This window comes from Aphanomyces astaci (assembly GCF_000520075.1).
Source record: "Aphanomyces astaci strain APO3 unplaced genomic scaffold supercont1.37, whole genome shotgun sequence".
NCBI lineage: Eukaryota > Oomycota > Saprolegniomycetes > Saprolegniales > Verrucalvaceae > Aphanomyces > Aphanomyces astaci.
In genome coordinates this window covers 427,228-440,896 of record NW_009798300.1, presented here as the reverse complement: position 1 = coordinate 440,896, position 13,669 = coordinate 427,228, and the positions used below count along the sequence as shown (strand labels likewise).

The 13,669-nt window shown below is 53.9% G+C and overlaps 4 protein-coding genes across 4 annotated transcripts; all 4 read left to right on the top strand.

The window, feature by feature from the left end:
• Positions 1 to 1,826: 1,826 nt before the first annotated feature.
• H257_11988 (hypothetical protein) lies at positions 1,827 to 2,957 on the top strand (the record flags this gene model as incomplete). Its single annotated transcript, XM_009839075.1, has 1 exon — positions 1,827 to 2,957. The coding sequence occupies one exon, from the start codon at positions 1,827 to 1,829 to the stop codon at positions 2,955 to 2,957; it is 1,131 nt and encodes a 376-aa protein (XP_009837377.1).
• A 1,374-nt stretch (positions 2,958 to 4,331) lies between these two features.
• Positions 4,332 to 5,864, top strand: H257_11987 (hypothetical protein; the record flags this gene model as incomplete). Its single annotated transcript, XM_009839074.1, has 2 exons — positions 4,332 to 5,399; positions 5,457 to 5,864. The coding sequence occupies 2 exons, from the start codon at positions 4,332 to 4,334 to the stop codon at positions 5,862 to 5,864; spliced, it is 1,476 nt and encodes a 491-aa protein (XP_009837376.1).
• A 121-nt stretch (positions 5,865 to 5,985) lies between these two features.
• H257_11986 (hypothetical protein) lies at positions 5,986 to 7,047 on the top strand (the record flags this gene model as incomplete). Its single annotated transcript, XM_009839073.1, has 4 exons — positions 5,986 to 6,319; positions 6,372 to 6,563; positions 6,628 to 6,738; positions 6,788 to 7,047. 4 exons carry the CDS (start codon positions 5,986 to 5,988, stop codon positions 7,045 to 7,047), a joined length of 897 nt encoding a protein of 298 aa, XP_009837375.1.
• Positions 7,048 to 7,125: 78 nt separating this feature from the next.
• On the top strand, positions 7,126 to 7,673 carry H257_11985 (hypothetical protein; the record flags this gene model as incomplete). Its single annotated transcript, XM_009839072.1, has 3 exons — positions 7,126 to 7,290; positions 7,315 to 7,570; positions 7,651 to 7,673. 3 exons carry the CDS (start codon positions 7,126 to 7,128, stop codon positions 7,671 to 7,673), a joined length of 444 nt encoding a protein of 147 aa, XP_009837374.1.
• Between the last annotated feature and the right edge of the window lie 5,996 nt (positions 7,674 to 13,669).

The window sequence follows — 13,669 nt, the reverse complement described above, 5'->3', positions numbered from 1 at the left end:
TTTATCGCCGCCGAGGATTCGTCCGCACCATTTGACTTCCTTCGTGAATAGCTTGGTCTTGCTCGGGCTAAGCTGATACCAAACTTGTGAACTAAGTTCACGACTTCCTCCAGGGCTCGCAGGCACTCTTCAGCATCGTCAGCATAGGCAGGAAGTCGTCGACCCACGAAAGTAGCTTCTCGTTAAGCATAGGTTGGAAGCATTCTTCATTGGTGGACTGGACGCAGGGATGCTGCTTAGCTTGACGGCAACGACCGTGCTGTTACGTCGACGGGATTCGAAACTCAAGCACGACTTGCAAACAATCATGTCCCGCTACGTGCCTTTGGTGCAACATGAAAATGGGGATTTTGAATAAACTAGTATGAACATTGATTGAGCCGGGCTATGGCACCATACTTCGTCAGAGCAGCATTGGGACGTGTTACCCAGTTAGTCTGGGATTCGTTCCTAGGCCAATTCCGTCTCATGGGTAGCCGATGACAACGAGGTTGGTAACCGCGTCGGGGCTGGCAACAACTTCACCGCCGCCTTGTGCACTGCAAACCCAGGACAGACTTGGCCGCCGTCACACGCGCATTGACTACAACTCCCCGAAAAAAAACACAAATGCGGCCATGGCTTGCGCAAAAGTTGTTTGACCGGCTAAGGGCGTGTTCGGATCGACTTTTGTGTCAGCGGTTTTTGGAAAAGTAGCCAATCAGAATCGTTTCCATCGACTTTTGGGATTGTGGCTATTTATTGGGCAAAAATATCAGAATAAATTGTTGGTTGCAAACCAAAATTTCGCAGGAGCACGCCCAAAGCACGCCCTTGTCGGTTGCCGGTGGTTCGTCACTCCACTCCGGTGTGTACTGGTAGGTCCTCGACGGGAGAACTTTACCCATGTGAAGCACGGCTATGGTAAGTCATTTCCATGTCGAGGGTAGCTGCACGCACAACGCATCGAACGCTGTACACATGCCCCTCCCGCGCGACCTCCTACTTGTACTGAACCCTAGGCTCTGTGTATTGTAAACTGATTTCAGGTTAGCTAGGCGTTGATCTTATGGGTTGGGCATGCCTAGAGTTAGTAGTGATGACTGCACGACTCCTTCGGGAAGGAGAAGGTCACACCGACGCACAAGGTTGAAACACATAGCATTGTCGTTCGGTTTGACCTTTACCGGTGCGCCATTAGCGTGGCAGTCTATATTTCCAAGCCGCCGACTTACGACTCACTTGCGTAGATACATAGTTCTCATCGCTATATCTACTCTACGTCGTTTCGCCACTCGCCGCCTGAACATTTGCCCACCACAGCCACTACGCGACAACAATTTTCTGCGCTCCGCTGTCATAGAGCTGAAAATGGACAATGAATTTTAGGGCGCATCATTGGTTGATTTTTCTCTGTTATTAACCAATGTCAGTGAAGGCAAAAAGTCGCTGATATTTCAGCGGCTTGTGGAAAAAGCCAAAAACCGCTGACGACAAAAGTCGCTCCGAACACGTCCTAAGGGAGAGTCCATTCCAACTTCCCCATGCTATTCAACAGGACCTCTTGAATATAGTACAAACTACTATAAATTTACACTACAAATACATTCCAACAGGATTCGAACTTAAGATATATTCAATCGGACCTACCTTGAACAACTCAACACACAAATAAAGCACACTGCTATAGCGCTTCAATTAAAATCATACCTTCTCGGCCTTTTTGGCTAAGATCAAGTTTGGTATACCCCAAGGAGTTCTTTTACTCCCCGCCGTCCAGCGGCGGTCTTGGCTTCCTTCCGCTCGACGAGTCGCGCCAAGCGTCGACCCTTGCCCATGCCTTCCAAATGTTGAACTCCCCCGACGACGCCATCCAACGCCTTTGCCGCGCCCAACTCCGCGCCATCATCCTGCTTCGCTTCCACGTGGACGCCGCCGCCCTCGATGCCGGTGGCGACCTCATGCTCCAACGCTTCCTCAACGGCACCCTTCAAGAACAACCCATCGCGTCCCTCAAGACCCAACACGCCGACATCTCGAGCGTTTGGACCGACGTCGTCGCCACTCTCCGCCAGTACAACCTCCGCCTCCAAACGCGCGGCGACGACCACTTCGACATCAAGTTCCCCCACATGGCCAAGTCCGCCACGACCAAGAACATCGCCCGCGAAATGAAGATGCACATCAAGCTTGGCCACGCGTTGGCGTGGAGCAAGCAAACAGACCAAGGCCGCACCACCATGCTCCATGGCCGCGACGGCAGCAAGTTCCTCCTTTCCGGCGGCAAGTTGTGGGACGCCGACTATCGCTTTGGCATCGCGGCGCGCCTCAACCAAGTCGACACGCGATCGGTGTTAAAGCGCAAGCGGCTCCGATCCAACGGCGCCTGCCGCCACTGTGGCCAAGTCGCCCCCGAGACCCTCGCCCATGTCCTCCAACGCTGCCCGCACAACAAAGTCAGCATCCGCGCACGCCACGACACAGCCCTTGGTGCCATCTCACGCACCATCCAAGCCGCTTTACCCAAGGCCACCTTACTCGTCAAAGCGTGCCTCACATGCTACGACGGCTCAACGCTCAAGCCGGGCCTCCAACTCATCGATCAAGACAAGAAGACGGCAATCATCTGCGACTTGGCCATAGCCCATGAAGACGACCAACTCCACGACGGCGACACGGTGTTCGAGAAGACCGCCAAGGGCAAGATGGACAAGTACTCCCCCCTCAGCCGCCACCTCGTGCGCCAAGGCTTTGAAGTTTACTCTTGCGCGCTCGTTTACGGCTCCCTCGGCTCCGTCGCCCCCGCCAACCACAACATCCTCACCGCAGTCATTGGCCTCTCGCGTCCAGCCGCCTCCAAGCTCCAGTACGGTCTCTCCGCCGACATCATCAAGTCCAGCCGCACCATTTGGAACACCCATTGCAGCGGGCCCAAGCCGGACAGTCGATCGGCACGCGCCGACAGCCGCATGGCATAGACACACAAGTCCCCCGGGCCTTACGGCCGAAAAAGCATTTCCCTCGTTGGGCGCGCTTTCAAGTCTTGACATTAGGAATAGCCAAGTTAGAACTAGTTTCATCTCCGAAACCATTTAGCTAGTTTACCAGAATGGCTCTAAGTCAAGTAATAACCCTTCCTCTGTTCTAATCAGTGTGAAAACTGATTACCATATTTAATATGGTTTTTTTTTCACATTCATTTTTATAGATTCCTGGGGTTCAGGCGGCTTGCCACTGACCTCGGGACAGGTTTCCGAGGGCCCAGCACTCCTCCCTTGTGAAGCCTAACACTTCATCTTCCTTCATTCATTCACACTTCACTCAAATAATTTCTATCACTGTTTTTACTATACCATAACACTCCCCCTACTGTACTTAATACTCACGCTGATTATGCGCATTTTCAAACCTCAGAGAAATGCACAAAATTCCACATGATTTTGTGTTCGCTTGTAGGATTTAAACAACAATCAAGAAATACCTTCTCGGCATTTTCCAAGAAATACCTTCTCGGCCTTTTGGCTAAGATCAAGTGTAGTATCTGTTCCGATTTGGTACATTTTGATTGGCCGTTTCAGCTTCTTTTCGCCTGGCTTCTCCCAGCCAGTCCTTTCCAATCTGCCGCCTACCACCGAAGACCCCAAGACAGCGGAGCCGAGGGGAACCCCGTCAACCGGATAGCGTATCCGGAGGCCCCCCCCCCCTACCAGTGGCCCCAAACAATGAGACCGACGGGTGGCCGGAGGCTATGCCCAAATCAATGGCTAGCCTTCCGGCCGCCATTGAAGACAACGAACACGCAGTCGCGCGATTTTCCCGGATTCCCAACGCATTTGGTGCAATTCCGGCGGAGCCCTCGCATTTTTTTTCCGACGCATCAGTAGCCGAAACCTCAACAGCTCGGACTACGGCGGAGCCCTCGAAAAATGTTTTGAAAACCCAACCGGGTTTACCAGAAATGGGGAGGAGTGTAAAATCGACTGTTTCCTCACGGATTCAGGCGGAACTCGAGGGTGACTTGTCTCCCTCGCCTGACAAAGTTGTCGCCGCCATAACGGAGCTCTGCGGCCGCTGTCCTAGTAGCGCTTTCCATGAGAAAGGTCGACTGCGTGAACGGCAGTGCAACTCCGGGTGTCACAATGCCAGCGGGAAAGGATCAGAGTTACTCGACTCGCTGATGTCGCAATGTGCTTCGGTCCCGGTACACGAGGCTGGTACTTGTGCGTCGTCAACACACTCCTCCTCCCTATTCTATAGTAGTTAAACGGACTCAGGTCCCTTTAACTACTAACATTTTCAGAGGCTCTGCCTTGTCCTTGCCAAGCTGGTTTGGCCTATCGCCGTCGCCCACCATGTCCGATCCTCACACATCATCCACTGATGTGTCCCATGTATCTTGCTCTTCGCCTGCGCGTGCCTGTCCCTCGCCATTGGCTGCGCACGTTGCCGCGCCAACGACCGCTGTCATCGACGCCACCACGCCTGCTGCGCCACCAACAATGGTGCGCCCGTTCCAACTGCTCTCGTCGGATCTCCAAGCTGCGCGTGTGCAGCCTGCAATGCCGCTTGGCTTGCGGCATCCCCCTTGGCGGTTCTCGGTGCTGGCGTCCACCGGCACCTGCTTCTCGGCCCTTTCGGTGTGCGAGCCCAACCTCGTGACCACGGTGCATGACCATGACGCCAAGACTTTCCAGTGCGCGCTGTGCCTTGACCTGTCGTTTTCGGCGTTTGCTTCCCTCCGCCGCCACCGCACCACTACGCATGCTGGCACTGACTTCGCCGACGCATACCGTCTAAGCTGTGGCTGTGACGAGTCCTTCACGACGCGCTTGCTCGCCCTTTGCCATTCAAACGCTTGCGCTCCAACGGCCGCGCCGACCCCTTCACCCCTCCGGCCCTTTGTCCCCCATGCTGTCCGCGCGGCATTCCCCGCTGTCCCAGCGCTGACTGCAGCCCTGGCGGAAGTGGCGGCCGATGAAGAGTGCACAAACCAGAACAATACTACACTTGCGGTGGCACCCCCGCTGGCTTCGCGTTTTGCAGCCTCGGGGGCTGGTATCCCACCCCAACCTTGTGTGCCTACCCTTGCGGTTGGCCATGCCGTGCCCACGGATTCCCCGGCGCGCCAATTACTCTCATGTCCCACGTGCTCGCGCTGCTTCCCATCCAAACGCTCGCCGGCCCAACGTGCTTGCACTTCGGGCGGCTCCATCGCGGCCAAGCACCCCCGATTTGGCCCTCCTCGAGTACCACCAACACTTCCTTTGGACATTGCCATTGCCCCTGAGATTCCTGTTGCTGCCCCGGCCCCAGTAACCTTTGTGCTTCGCACTGATGGCGGCTGTCGCGTCAACGGCGCCACGGCCCAAGCATCCAACCCTGGCGGCGCTGGATCGGCGCTCTCTGCACCCGACGGCACTGTGATGTGGACTCTCTAGCATTGGCTCCCTTCTGGCGCAACCAACAACGTCGCCGAGTACCAAGCCCTGCTCAATGGCCTCCAAGGTGTCCTCCATTGGCGCCTCCCAACGCTTCGCATCGAGTGCGACAGCCAACTTGTCCTGTCGCAAGTGTCTGGCAATGCTCGCGTGTCCCTTCCGCTCTTGCGCTCGCTGCGCAACCGAGTCCTCAAGGCGTTGGCCCACCTCCGCCACAAGGGCACCTTCACGTCCTTGCACCACATCCCGCGCAACGAGAACACGGTGGCCAACGCGGCCATGGACCTCAAGGAGACCTCTTACGAGTGCCATTGCGTGCACCCAGCAATCGCTTGCGTCCCTTGGTGCCCCGCCTTGATGTGTTCTGCACTTCCACGATCCGTCCCAGCGCTGGTGTCCTTTGCCAATGGTGTACTTGTGTCTCGCTCTGACACCAACGCGCCGTAGCGTGCCGTTGGTCGTGCACTTGCCAGAGCGTGCCTGCTTGGTGCGTCGAGTGGCAGTCAACCGTCGAGCTCGGCCACGGTTTTGACTCCTCCGCCCAGAGTGGCCTTGGGGTGATGTCGCAATGTTGAGCACGTCTCTGGGAACGACACCTCCGCCCAACGAAGTTGTTCTTGAACAACAGTTGCAAGTGGCCTTGCCCCCAGTGATTGTAGCAGCAGCTCCCCCCACCACTACGACCCCTTCTCAACGTGGCGAAGTGCTGCCCGAACCGGTGGAGACCCCGGTGCAAATCTCCTTGGCTGCCGCGGCCCTCCTGGACTCCATCATTGCTGCCATCGAGCCACCCCTTGTGGACCGGCGCACCCCATACCACACACCAACAGGCTTGTTTACCCACATTGCTGCCGCCACCGTTGTGGAAGTGATGGACATGGCCCTTTGCGCTTATCCCACTCGTCACCACCCTCCAACTTGCCATCCCAATCAACGCCTTCGTCAAGCACTTAGCGGTAACCAACCCCCCGCCAGTGGCCTTCGACCCCCAGCGACCAAGTGGTGACAAGTTCCTTCGCCTCTTGCATGCTCTTCCTCCAGCCGATTTCAACTGCCAAGTGTTCGTCGATTCCATCACCATGGACGAAGTCGAAGACGCCCTCAACGCGGCTAACTTGACCTCCGCCCCATGCCTGGAGGACTTCCGTACGGCGTGTACTACCGCTTCCGCTTGGCCCTTTTGCCCTTGCTCCACGCGAACTACAACAAGTGTTGGTCGAACAAGCGTGTCCCCGCGGCGTGGAAGGTCAGCGTGACCGAGCTCTTGGATATCCGCGAAAGGCTTTCACCACGTTGACACCCGCTTCCAACTGGCGGACAAGTTGACGAGCATGTGGCAGCAAGTCATGCATTGGTGAAGTCCCCTTTAGTGACGTGGCAAATCATCAAGGCCATCAAGATGTTTGTGATGTCCCAACTCGAGTTCGCCATCCACCAAGTCAAGGCGACGAAGTCGCAGCTCCAAGGTTTCTCGTTGTTTTTAGCCAAGTCCCTTCGACATCTTTTGCGTCTCGCTACCACTAGCACAAAGGCGTTCATCTACTCCCGCCATCCAGGAGTGGCTTTGGCTTCCTTCCGCTCGACGAGTCACGCCAAGTCTCGACCCTCACCCTTGCATTCCACATGTTAAACTCCCCCGATAACACCATCCCACGCCTATGCCACGCCCAACTCCGTGCCATCATCCTGCTAAAACATCGCGCGCGAAATGAAGATGCACATCAAGCTTGACCATGCGTTGGCGTGGAGCAAGCAAATGGACCAAGGCCGCACCACCATGCTATGCGGCCGCGACGGCAGCGAGTTCCTCTTTTCCGGCGGCAAGTTGTGGGACGCCGACTACCGTCTTGGCACCGCGGCCCGCCTCAACCAAGTCGACACGCGATAGGTTTTGAAGCGCAAGCGGCTCCGATCCAACGGCTCCTGCCGCCACTGTGGCCAAGTCGCCCCCAAGATCCTCGCCCATGTCCTCCAACGCTGCCCGCACAACGAATGCCACGACGCAGCCCTCGGCGCCATCTCGCGCACCATCCAAGTCACTTTGCCCAAGGCCACTCTGCTCGTCAACGCAACCTTCCATGGCTACGATGGCCTACGCTCAAGCCCGACCTCCAACTCATCGATCAAGACAAGAAGATGGCGATCATCTGCTGGTATGTGTTTTTTCACATATATATTTAGAGATTCCTGAGGTTTAGGCGACTTGACACCAACTTCGTGACACGTTTCCGAGGGCCCAGCACTCCTCCCATGTGAAGCCTTACAAACACTTATCTTCTTTCATACTTCTTCAAATATATACTAATTGTCAACAAGGGAATTTAAGCCACACTTTGAATAGAAGTAGAATCGAGATCTTGAAGTCTGATTAGTCAACTTTGTTTATTTTGGCAAATCAAACCAACCGTTTAGAAAGCCATGATTCTGATTGGTAAACAGTAAGTATAGCAATATTCAGACGAACTTCGCTGTCGCTTAAATTCCCTCGTTCACTGTATTTACTTACAGTGGTCGGAGGCATCGAGGGAATATTTATGCATTTCTCAAGGTCCAGATGGCCTTTTTTGGTGTAACTTCTTGTGTGCTCATAACTAAACGCCATATAAAAAACGTTCTTTGGATGTCAGGTGTAGAAATGAATATCTTGTGAGATATGTCACAAAACATGACGGAAATGAGGCAAATATTACTCCCTCTGTTCCAAAATAAGTGCGCGAATCAGGAAGTTGATCTATGCCTCCTCCAATAAAAATACAAAACACTTCAACCTTAAATACTTCAATATGCATTTATACAGGTGTAACGATACACTGGGCCAATCAGAGGATGCCAAATCCGTGTCTCAGGACCAATCAAATGACGACTTTTGGTAATTCTGACACTGCAGGAGGGGGATTTACGCCAGGAACCCTCCTAACGAGCACAAGGACCATCAACAATACCAACACACTTCGTTTCGTGTTTACTCGTCATCTTCTACACAAATTGGCTCAATTCCCACTTCAATCATGACGTCAAGCAAACTTCTGAATATAATGACGGGTCATGTCCCCCCTCCTCAAACTCGCGCACTTATTTGGGAACAGAGGGAGTACATTTACAAATAATAACCTATATCTTTTAATATTATTAATTTTGACGTTTACACAGGAAAGCTTATATGAGTACTCTCAAATATAATATTTTGAAATAACCCTAATCCTGATATTCTGGATGCCTTCGATCACTGTTAACTGTGCCCAAGGTTGATTGCGACTGACATGAAAAACCCATCCTTCTCATCTCGATTGGCCATGCAAATTACAGTAGTGGAGGTGAAAGTGCATAATCTGAGCACTCTCGTCGAATTAGCAGGTGAATTATATAACTCCGTGACGGCCATGTCAAAATTCAATACAAAATCCAAGTTGAAAACATATCTTGGCAATTGAGACGGCAATGCCGTGAAATGACTGTAGTTGGCACCGCGTCACGGAGTAAACTGGTCTAATGCGCGGTGTAGTTAGTGCTATTGGCGTCGGTAATGGCCACAGAACTCATGTCGTTATACCCGTATCGTGTTCCGCAGCAAAAGTAAACCCAGTAGCAAGCTTGAATCACCGTTCGCACGCTCAACGTCGAAATTTCTGGCCCCGCCTCCAAATCGTCAGCATCCAGCGAGTTTGCTGTGCGCCGTGTTCAGAACGATGGACATGAGCCTATCATAGTCTGAACCTGGCCCACAGCAATTGCTGGGCGATGGTTGGGCTGCTACAAAGCCTTCCCAAAACACTTCCAACATGAAGTCGCTCACATCCGGGACAAACTTGTGCCCCGCGATGAATTTGTCCTTCAATACAATGCCTTGCTCGGATTTCTTCTGTGACTTCAAAACTCGCATCCGCATATATCTTCACGCGTGACGTATGAGCTTCGCGTTCTTCATGTGTCATGTTCTAACATCACGGAGAATTCGCCCACTGACTTGACGCGGTACGGACCGACCCAGGTGACGAGTAGCTTGGGATGGTAGCGCTCATCCACCCTTGACCATAACACGTAGTCACCTTCGGTCACGTTGCAGGCTTCGAAGTCTTCTGTGGTTTTCGCCGCCTTGGTTGTCCGTAGCTCGTTGCGATTCAGCACTTCTTTGTGCATCGCATGCAATCTTGTTTGTAGTTCGTCGAGGTTCTTTTGGATGTCCTTGTGTTGCCACTTGACTTCACAGAGATCCTTGTTCACGCCCACCCCAACGACGTCCAAAGGGGTCGCTGGGTTGAGGGCCGCGAAGAGCTCCATGGGAGACTTGTTGCCTAATGACACTGCCGGGATCTGGTTGAGATTGGACTGCACCACCGGTAGAAGGTAGTCCCATTCCTTCTCGTCCAACTGGTAGTCCCGTAGCATCACGCGTATGACTTGGAGAATGTCGCGATTCATACGTTCCACTGTGCCGTTCCGCCATTGACAATAGGCCAGTGTGAGGTCGTGGTACACCTTAAACCTGTGTGCCAACGCCTTCATCGCCACGTTCTTGAAGTGGGTGCCTTGGTCACTGACCCAGACTCGTGGCATACCAAATCGCTTCGTCCAGTCTACCAGTGCATCCACGCTGGGGCCATCACAGACCACCAGCTCGCAGTAGTATGTAAGGTCGTCCTTCAACACCAGACGTACTTGGCGCCACTGTACGCCTCGCCCATGTATAGGTAGTCGAAATGAATTCCTTCGTTGCGTTCCTTTGCGTGCCATCTGGGTGCATACGGTCTGTGGACCACCCTTCCCCCTTTCATATGAGGGCACAGAAAGCATCCGCGGAGGAATTCCGCCGCTCGGTCGGCGAGGTGGTCGAGGTAGAATAGGCATAGGCGCTTGATTGAGGCCACCAGTGCCGCGTGGCCACAGTGTCCCATGCTGCCACAATGGGCGACTACCATGATCCGTTGGATCAGGTCGTCCGCCGCACTTGGTATCCATAGGCAGTCAGTCATCCACGTTCCATAACTCGCCATCATTCGTCGTCCTGAGCGGTTGTTCACTCGCATGTTCTCTTGCGCCTGGCGGATGTCGTCTACACTGGGCCACACAAAGTCGTCTTCCAAAGGGCGCAGCTTTTGTTATGGTCGAGTCATTGTCTTCGACATTGGCGGGGGCTTCCTTCTCTTGAGATGAGGCGACTTTCCGACTCGTCAAGAAGCGCTGCCCGTGCACGCGTCTTCGTAGACTGCGTACTTGCCTCGCGTCGCTTTGGCTTCACGATGTTTCAGGAGCGCATTGAGTTTGCCGGGCGCCGTTTCTTCGTCCACTTGTGACCGCGCCGGACGAGTACACGTTTCGCCACCAGACTTGGAGTCGGTTGGCCCCATCGACTCATCATGTCCGCCCATAGGTTATGGACACCGTCGATGTGGATAATGTCATAGCGGTAGCCGCCAATAACAGCAGCCCACCATATGAGTTCCCCGTAGGTGTGTGCTTTCCACTCTTCGCCGGGGGCAAACACATGGATCAGGTTCTTGTGGTCGCAGTACATGCGAAATCCAGTAGGTCGCATCAGCAGGTAGTTGAGCTTCTCGCACGCTCGTGCAATCGGGTATGCTTCTTTTTCGCTTACTGACCACGACTTCTGTGCGCCCGCAAACATTCCCGACTGGCATAGGAGTAGCTCATGGTGTTGTTCTTGGATCGCTGTCGCTTCGTTAAATTCCACCACTTGCGTAACCACAATTGACCATCCATAGTCACTGGAGTCCGTAAACAGGCACATCGTTGCATCATCACGAGGGTGATATAGTTCAACCGACGCCCGTAACTTGGACTTAACTGCATCGAAAGCTTTCTTTTCGCCGTCGGTTCCAAGTGAACACCAGACGCGATGCGTTTCTTCTTGCCCTTACCCTCGAGGGCCTTTGTCAAGCACTGTTGGAATGGGTCCACTGTCTGTGTATACTCGGTCATGGAGTCCCGCAACCAGTTGACTACACACACAAATTGTTGCAAGTCGCCCGCGTTCGTAGGGTAGGGGATGGCACACAAGTGCTGGATCCGTTCCGGGTCCTGCTTCACGCCTTTGCCACTGATAATGCGCCCGCACCACTTGACCTCGTGTGTGTACAGCTTGGTTTTGGACGGGCTCAGCTTGAACCCAAAGTGCGCCACTCGATCGAAGAAATTCTCGAGGGCCACCACATACGCCTCGACGTTCTCGGTGTATGCAAAGATGTCATCAATCCAGATCAGCATGTTCTTAAACAGCATGCCTTGATAACACTCTTCGTTCGTGGACTGCACATAGAGCGCGCTGTCCACATGACCCTGCATCACCCTGTCGGGGGTATACACGCAGCCATTGAGCATGAACGACAGCATGTCCCAACTGTCCTCGTGCAGCGGGAACTGCCAGAAGCATTTGGGCAGGTCAAACCCCCATAGCTTTCATCTCCCGCAGGTTCTGGAGGATGGTTGCTTGGAACGGCATGGTACCGGCCTTGGTCTTGGTCATCAAATTTGACCACCCGGTAGTCGTTCGTCAACCGGTAATTCTTTAACACGTCGTCGTCTGTCCCTGTCCTGCTGACTTCAGTGTCTTGCGGCCGTCGGGCTTAAGGACGGGGTTCACCGGACTGCATCATGCGCTTTGCTGGTTTCGCTTGATGACACCTGCGTCGCAAAGTTCTTTTGCAAACGGATTGAGGAACCTCTCTTCAAGGAGGTTGTGCTTCCGACCTTTACATCGGTACGGAACACATCCATCCTTAGGGGTCACCTTCAATGGTTTCACCCTTGCTGGGGGGTCAGACCCATCGAACTTGAGTCACCATATGTCATGTTTTGTAAGGACACGCCACAAACCTTTAACATTCTCGATTGGAAATTGCTTATCGATGGCCTCGTTGATCAGGTCTTGGAGGGCCGCTTCCACTTCGTCCTTGGCTTCGGGCAGCTTGGCCTGTTTGCCTTGATACGATGGGACTGCTCCTTTAGAGCGTCACCATCTTCCTCCAGGTCATCTCCATCATCCTCTAGCTGTAGAGTCGCCACCTGTTCCAACAGCCGATCGATGTCGATGCCAATCGCCTTGAGGGTGTCGTCGGAAGCTAGGAATTCATCGCCTTCCGCCACCACATAGCATCGCCGCTTGCCAGGGATCTTTACGGGGCCCGCTGCCGTTTGCAGCTGTATGTCCAAGCCCACGTAAGCGTTCGCTTGGAAGGGCAAGTTGTTGCATTCCATCCCGATCATCGGCTCCTTGAGCGTCACCATCATAAGGTCAGGCTGTAACGTCATCATCTCTTCCAGAATCTGCTGGGGTAGAATGTTCTGGTCGGCGCCAGTATCGGGACAGTAGGGCACTTCGAATACTCCGTTGAGTCGAATCCATCGCTGTTCGCGACCATCTTCGGCTATCATGGCTTTGACCGCTCGCTTCGCCTTCAATTCCGCCTTGCGTTGCTTGTACTTGAACGCTTCACCGCATTCTTGCCCTTCCGAAGGTGATCAGCTCACGCTGAGTCTTCCTTCTTGTTTGGGCATTCGCGCGCACGGTGTCCCGGTTATTGGCAGACAAAGCTAGCGCGCCACGGTCGTCTTGGCCGGGGCCATACTTGGCTCGCTTGGCAGGTTGTTTACTATCTTCTAACGGGCACCGCGTTGCCGCCCGGGCCCCATACTTGTTCGTCTACGGCCTTCCAGTCGCTCCCTCAGCACGAGGAGGTCCGTCACGTCCACGTTCCACTTGGGTATAACCGCCTTTCGGGCGTGGGGCGTTGCCATACTGATAGTACGCTTCACGTTGGTACTGTTCGTTCTTGAGTTGGACTCTGGTCTTGCCAGTTCGCTGTCCCTTCTCATCCCAGTCGCGCCCTCGCTTTCGTTCGCCACCCCGTGATTTCATTACTAGCTCCGCCTGGTACGTTCTTTCCAATTGCTCCGCCAGGATCTTGGAGATTTCCACCAGAGTACTGACTTGGACTGTCTTCATCTGTTCCTCGACTCGATCGCGCACGTCGAATGGTGTGATGCATGATGCCACCGCCTTGATGAAGGTCTTGAGCATGTTCGGGGCCTTGAGCTGTGACTTCCATCCCCTCGTTTCGATGATGTTGTTCACTCTCTCCATAAAGGAGACCACGCGGCTTGCCACGTCGCCAAAGGGGTCCACACGCAATTTCTTGCATTGTTCCTCCATTTCGGCCTTTGTGACGGTCCACTTGTTCGCGGGTTCTCCAACGATCTTGCATATGCGCTCGTGGAACTCGCTTTCATCCAGACCA